We start from the raw sequence: 7,531 nt of genomic DNA, 5'->3' as shown, positions 1-7,531 counted from the left end.
ATGTCAATTAAAGATATTAACACTCCCTCCGTCCACGAATAGGAGTCACATTCCATTCCAGCACGAGTTTTAATAAATGTTAAGAAAAGTGGGTGGAAGAAAGTTAGTAGAATATGGGTCTCACTTGTAAATATTAGTTTTAAATAATATGTGAGTGGAATGTGGGGTCTATTTACCATTTATGGTAATTATGAACCGGGACTCTTATTCGCGGACGGACTAAAATGGAAAAATGAGACTCCTATTCGCGGACGGAGGGAGTATCATTTATAAAAAAAAGTTAATTATAATTAACTTTTAAAATATATCTCAAAACTTTAAATGATTATAACTATTTCAATTTAAATTATATTTTAACACAACTTATATCAAATTAAAGATAATTTAATAAGGATTCTAGCAAGATCTCACTTGCATATGTTCCGATGTCAAAATTTCAAAAAAATTCTTGAATTTTCGTGTTTTTGAAGAGTCAGCTTAATGTCAATGTACCTATCACAATATGTTAATGTAACGCTTATACAATATGAATATAAAATTGTGTTGGGATGTTCAATTAATAGTATTGATATGTTAAATACTCTATATTGATGTTTCGATCTAAAATCCTAATTTTAATAGTTTTCATATTTTTTTAAATTTAAATAATAATAAAATGAAATTTCACATGTCAATTTATAAACCACTAAACCTCTACAAATTTTATAGTTTAAAATTAATTATAGTTAGCAATTAAAGATAGAGTTAGCAATTAATCACACCCTCTCTCTTACATGCGTATGCTATATATATATGTGTGTATGTGAGTATGAAGATTGAATATTATTTCATACCTATGCATTTTATTAATATATTATTAGATGTTTTATATTTGTATATTTTCAAGATAATCATAAATTTTATTAATGATATTATGCAAAAATAATCAAATAATTAAATTACTCAACTTAAATCAAAATTTATAACAAATTTGATTTCCATACTTACATTTGATTTGAATTATTATAGATATTAGTTGTTAATTGATTTATCTCTATTGAAAATAGTCCGAAAGTTATATAGTATACTATGATTCCTAATTTAGTGGGATTATATAATATATGTGCTTGTGTAATCTATAACTATAATACACAAATCAATTAATGCGTACTCCGATATAAAACTCATGTCTACAAAATCTTTCCTATTTTGTGGGGACATATATAATTATACATCATTATACTATATACTAGGGGCATGATCATATGCTAACTAATTGTCAATCTCAAATTAAGACTTCATCATAACCGTTCATTCTTCTAATCCAAGGGCTTGATTTAGCTAAATTTGAGATTTTTTTTTCTTTTTATTAGTTTAAATAATATAAAAAGGGTATTTTAGTCCATTCCAATTGTTTGCATTCCAAACTCTCTAATTCACGATCAGATTTATATTCCTAAAATCTCTCCTCCCTAAAATTTCTCTTCTCCTCTTTCGTATCATCAAATCGATCTTCAAATCTCAGAGATTTCTTTCCAAATTTATATTTTCTAAATCACGCTATTATATATTGGAGGAATTGATTCTCAATGTTCAAAATCTGGCGATCTCATCAAATTGAGTCTTCACACGATTTTCTTCTTTTTGAAGCTATTTTGCTTGTCAATTTCTGCCGATCACATCAACCTATCGTGATTGTCTCCTTTTCGAAGTTATTTTGCTTGTCTTTGTTCAGTAATGACGGGTATGTGTTAATAATTGTGCTTTTATGTTTTAGTTTTGAATCATTCGATATGCATCTTCTCAATTTTTGTATTTGAAGTTTCTGTTTATATTCGAGCTGTTGTTTCATACATTCATTAGTAATTTTTGTAATTTTTTATTCTGATAGTTCATGTTTCAAAACATGCTTTGCTTTTAGTAGTTTTTTCATTGATTAGTACTACTAGTTTTAGTGTTTTTTGTCTCAGTTTGTTTGATGATTATTATTAGTTTTATTCATATGTTGTTTCCTCTGTTTTTTTTCTTATTCTCTGTTTCTTAATTTTAATATTTGTATGTTTTATGTTGTGTGTTGATAATGTAATTTATTGATGTTTTTATACTTTATTATTGATTTTTGTAACCTGATATGTTGAAGTTTTCTAAAATGTTGAATTTATGTTTAAGTTAAAGTTACATCTCTGTGCAAAGAAGAATTAAGGCCTTTTGTTGAAAAAAGTTTTTAAGTCACTTGATGTTGCTATCTCCTTCTATGAAGATTATGCTAAAGAGGTTGGATTTGATCCTCGAAAATCTAGTAGAAAAACAACATGCGGCATTATTACTTGGCAGTATATGGTATGTAGTAGGGAGGGTGTGAAGCAGTTACATGATATAGAAGGAAGGTGCTTCCAGTAGTAAACGTGGGCGTGTATCCAAGAGGTGTGAATGTGAAGCCAAGATATCTTTTAAGTTTGTATCCGACTTTGGTGTGATTAGATATGTTGTGCAACACTTTGTTGAGGAACGTAGCCACTCTATGGTTGAGCCCAAGTACAAGCAGTTTATGAAAGTAAATAGGAATCTGGATTTTGTCCATCTTAATTTTGCTGAGGATTGTGTTAAAGCTAATATTCGTCCTACAATGACATTCAATCTTTTGAAAGAGGTTATGGGGGGTTACGACGCTGTTGGCTGCACGGTAACTGACATCAAAAATATTTCTCGTGATATAAAGTCAAGCATGGAAGGATATGACGTTGAGATTATTTTAACTCAGATGTGTTTGTTGTGATGGTTTTTATTACGCTTATGAACTAGACGCTGCTGATAAGCTGACACGGTTGTCCTGGTCTGATGTCGTGTCTAGAAGAAACTATCAGATGTTCGGTGATGTGGTGTCTTTTGACACTACTTATTCAACTAATAGGTTAGTTTTTATTGAGGTTCTTAATGGTGTTTATTGAGGTTCTTACTTATGTTTATTGAGGTTCTTACTTATTGAGGTTTATTGAGGTTTACATGTTACTATATTGAGATTATTAACCTCGTCTTCTCTTCTTTTTTTGATGTAGGTACTGTATGATTTTTGCACCCTTTACTGGTAAGGAGAACCATGGATGTCCTGTTACCTTTGCAACATGTTTTCTTTCAAATTAAAATATTGAATCTTTTTCATGGTTGTTTACTCATTTTCTAGCATGTATGGGTGCACATCCTAAGCTAATAATTACAGACCAGGACCCAACAATGAAACCCACAATTGAAAATGTTTTGAGGGAAACTCGTCATCGTTGGTGTATGTGGCATATCATGATGAAGGTATCTGAGAAGGTTTCAAAAAATCTTTTTGCAAATGAATTTTTTAAAAAGGATTTGAATTCCTGTGTTTGGTCGGATTTTTTAGAGCCTGAGGAATTTGAAGAGTCGTGGAATTCTGCTATGGAATGATATGGTTTAGAGGAGGAAGGGTGGTTAAAGAACATGTATGGTCATAGACAGTTTTGGGTCCCCGCTTATTTTAGAGATCTACCGATGGGTTGTTTGTTGAAGACAACTTCTATATCTGAATCAGAGAATAGTTTCTTCAAACGTTTTTCCAGGCCTCACTTTAATCTGGTGGAATTTATGTTGCAGTATGGTAATGCGTTGGATGCACAATGTAACCAAACAACCAGGCTTGACTATATTGATTCTACGAATGTTCCAAGTCCTCTCACAGAGTTACCATTTGAGATGCATGCTGCCACGATCTACACGGATAGTATTTTTAAAAAGATACAGGTAGAAATTGTTGAAGCATCTAAAAATTGCATGATGATCTACATGTCTGTTGAAACAAACATTCGCGTTTATAAAGTAACTGACTGGGGCCATAGGACTTGGACTGTTACGAACAACGCTGAGTATGATTTGTACGAGTGTCAATGCAAGCTGTATCAGAGGTATGGGATTCTGTGTCGTCACATATTTTTTGTTTTCAAGAATAATGATGTGCAATTGATACCTGAAATTTATATTGGAAAGAGGTGGCTGAAGAAACCTCTTTTAATATCTGTGCATGGTTCTTCTACCTCAACTTTTCAGGATCAGACAGGTATTATACATAACCTACTTTGATGTTGATATTTTGATGTTGTGAGGTCTGATATTATGCGTCTACTATGTTGATATTATTTACAGATTTCTTTTACGATGACAAGCATAATGCCATCAACAAACTGCACACAACATATTACAGATTAGTACAGAGAGTTGAGGGCAGCATTGCTGATATTAATGTAGTTATAGCAACGATTGAGGATGTTGAAAATCAGCTTTTTGGTGATGGTTCTTATGTGATGTCCGTGTTGGAGAAAAAGAAGAGCTTTGAGGAATTGTATGGTGTTGTGAGGCCTGATGTTATACATGCTCATCCACCAAATGTGGTAAAGTGTAAAGGATCTGGATCCAGGTTGCCTTCTAAGATGGAGGCGGCGAAGAAGGCAGCAGCTAAACCTCCTAGGCGATGTGGGAAATGCCATAAAATGGTTAGTCATGATTCAAGGAACTGTGGCAAAGAGAAGAGTAAAAAATAGAAATAAATTAGTTGTTCCTATTACTGTGGCTTCGATTTATTAGCATTCTTGATTCTGTGTTTGTATGGAAGAATAATAATCTCAAACATATGTTCTGAATGTTATCTCATTTTATTTTCCATATACTATTAAGGGTGTGATTGGTTCAGTTTTGGTGTTTTCATGGGTTTACAGATTAGAATGTTTTCATAAAGATACGTATAATATTTTATTGTGTTTGGTAGTATTTTGTCAAATTTTTAAACCATATTTACACTGATTGGTAGAGATCTTTTTGCATTTTATACACATGTGCTTAAAATGGTAAATGACTATGATAACCTTCCTATTGGTACATAAAATGACCATTTACCCATCTTCATATTGCAAAAGAAAAAATTGGCGGCTACATTTGTTGTGTTTGGCGCCATCTCTCTTGTGTTTCTCCGTCCATATATACACATAACACAGGCTTCTCACATCACCACCACATCACTCTTCCTGTCATAAATTGTTGCAATGCCGCCTAAGGGAAAGGGAAAGCTCACATTCGATGGTGGTCCTTCGGGTATCTGTGTTTTGATTTTCGAATTTGAGAACATGACTTTTTACTATTCGTACACTCCATATGTTAAAGTGTTTTTGTTTATAGGGTTTGGTGGACAGTCGGAGAAGATGAAGGCCGACCGGACTCGACGTTCGTGGACCAAACGCGAGGAGGAGGTCCTTGTCATCGCGTTGCACGATCTTGTTGCTGGTGGGTGGAAAGCGGATAACGGTTTCCGCCTAGGTTATGCAACAAGGGTGCATCAAGTGATGAAACGAGAGATACCAAACCTACAGCTGAAGGTTAGCCCACACATCAATTCGAAGATCCATACCTGGAAGCGCGAGTACCAAACTCTGTCGCTCATCCTAGACCGCAGCGGAGTCGGGTTCAACGCGAACAATGACTTCAAGATTGAGTGCAATGACGAACAATGGGCTCAAATTGTGAAGGTGCATAAAATCTTATGTGCTAACATACCAAGCTGATTTGTGTTACTGAACCTTCATGTTTAATTGATAAATTTTGAAACCTTTTTCGGTGTGTGTAGGCTGATAGCAATGCGAAGACCATGCGCAACAAGTCGTGGCCGTATTGGGAGGATTGGAAGACCGTCTTCGGGAAGGATCGAGGTAATGGCGTGGGCGCTGAGGATGTCAGTCATGCAGATGACATACTTCATGAGAAAGATGCCACGGTTGCTGACGAGTCAGAACCGATCATGACTCCTTACACACTAGAAGACTTCTTCACCGAGGAACAGATCGAGGAATGTGTCAATTGTGAAGCTGCGACGGAGGTACTTGCGGGGGATAGTGACACCAAAAGTGTGAGAAGTCCGGCCTCTACTAAGAAAAAAAGCCGCAAGAGGAAGGAGGAAGTGTTGGAGTCCATGCTGGAGGTAATGACGAAGATACACGACGATACTAGCGATCGTCTCCAGACATTATCATCACGCATCGGGTACGACTTTGATTTGAGCGCAAAGCGTGTTGAGATTAGCAAAATGCTTGACGAGATACCTCTTCTCTCAAAGAAGCACCGGTTCATGGCTTTAGACATTCTTGTTAAGGAGCCGGAGCGATTGGATCTGTTCACCGGCTTCTCCTTGACGGACAAGTATGACTACATCCTCCATATTTTGGAGGAGAAGCACGGGATATGAAGCTTCGGCCTGTATCTGCCGATCCCCTGTTTTTGCATTATATTATATGGGTGCATGTTTTTTTATGTTCAACCTTTTTGCCTTCTGTGGTTGAAACGTAGTAGGTTGAAGAAGTATCTATTTTGTATGTATTATTATAATGACTTATGAACATGTACTCAAGTTGGGAACGGCTATATTAAATGATGTATTTATATTCTTTTTGTTGCCCCCAATTTTGGCTTATGATTATGTGGCATGAAAAGGCACCTGATTCCTTATTTATTCTCACATTGAGGCATACACACAACAGACCAAACCTACCATATTCTGCAATTAATTCCTCTCATGATAATCTTTATGTGGCTGCTCCCTGTGTGAGCTCTGCTATATCTCTGTGATTATTTGGTGGCTGACTCAGCCGCCTTTCTCTTACCATGATGGCCCAGCTCGTTCCAGTAGGGTGAAGTATGATCCAAACCGACGAGTTGGTGGTATTTATGGTGAGATTACAATCAAATCTATGGAGATTTGGGGGAATCTAATTGGTGCAGATAATTAAATAGATGATGTGATTCAGCCCAGTGGCTTATCGATGCAAAGTAGACGCATCCAATTTGTGATGATTCCTTCATTCATTGCAGATCTGCATATTCATATTTGTTCATACTAACACACATATATATACATACAACAGCCATATTTAACTCCACAGCTCTGGATTTGACTGCTATCCAACTCATTTACTACCTCAACTAACAAATGCCCATCTCATTCAATATGGTGTGGATGGAAACGTAGTATATAAAGGCTACTTCAGAAGAATCATTTTCCACCAAATCTCCTGAAAATAGAATACTTTTGTTCACATCAAACGTGTACTACACTCTGCTCAAGCAGTCCAGATGGATGGAGAAGATGCACACGGTCGCCTTCCAATGTTAGATTCTTTATGTTATGTGTAGTCGTGTGTTCTAAGAATGTATTTTCCATGTATCGTTGTTTTCAGTGTAGTATATACTCATGTAATTTTTGGTTTAATGATTACCCAGTGGCATGGTAGGAGCTCCGCCCCCGCCTCCACCGTTCGTCGTCACCTTGTCTTCGCCACTGCACCGTTCCCGTCTGGTAAGCACCTCCTTTTTCGGCACTCATCACTTTTAAAACACACACAAGTTTCCTCAGATTTAATTTTGTTTTTTGTGTTATCATTCTCAGCCATTACCGGATATGTGGGTTGCCATCTTCGGCGTTATTGTACCCATATTTTGTCGCGTTGCCCTACCTAACCAAGCTCATTGGTTCGTTGACCTCTGCCTTGAG

At 35.8% G+C, this 7,531-nt stretch overlaps 1 protein-coding gene and 1 pseudogene across 2 annotated transcripts; both read left to right on the top strand.

The window, feature by feature from the left end:
* The first annotated feature begins 2,404 nt into the window (after positions 1 to 2,404).
* LOC125208754 (protein FAR1-RELATED SEQUENCE 5-like) lies at positions 2,405 to 4,657 on the top strand (annotated as a pseudogene). Its single transcript, XR_016134941.1, has 3 exons — positions 2,405 to 2,890; positions 3,036 to 4,057; positions 4,144 to 4,657. The product of XR_016134941.1 is annotated as a protein FAR1-RELATED SEQUENCE 5-like (transcript).
* A 379-nt stretch (positions 4,658 to 5,036) lies between these two features.
* On the top strand, positions 5,037 to 6,269 carry LOC125186937 (uncharacterized). Its single transcript, XM_048083427.2, has 2 exons — positions 5,037 to 5,516; positions 5,615 to 6,269. The coding sequence occupies exons 1-2, from the start codon at positions 5,037 to 5,039 to the stop codon at positions 6,227 to 6,229; spliced, it is 1,095 nt and encodes a 364-aa protein (XP_047939384.2). The 3' UTR covers positions 6,230 to 6,269.
* Positions 6,270 to 7,531: the final 1,262 nt, after the last annotated feature.

This window comes from Salvia hispanica, chromosome 2 (assembly GCF_029641045.1).
Source record: "Salvia hispanica isolate PSC_SH4W2 chromosome 2, Shi_PSC_v1, whole genome shotgun sequence".
NCBI lineage: Eukaryota > Viridiplantae > Streptophyta > Magnoliopsida > Lamiales > Lamiaceae > Salvia > Salvia hispanica.
Note: the sequence above shows the minus strand (reverse complement) of the source record. Positions and strands in the feature narration are given on the sequence as shown.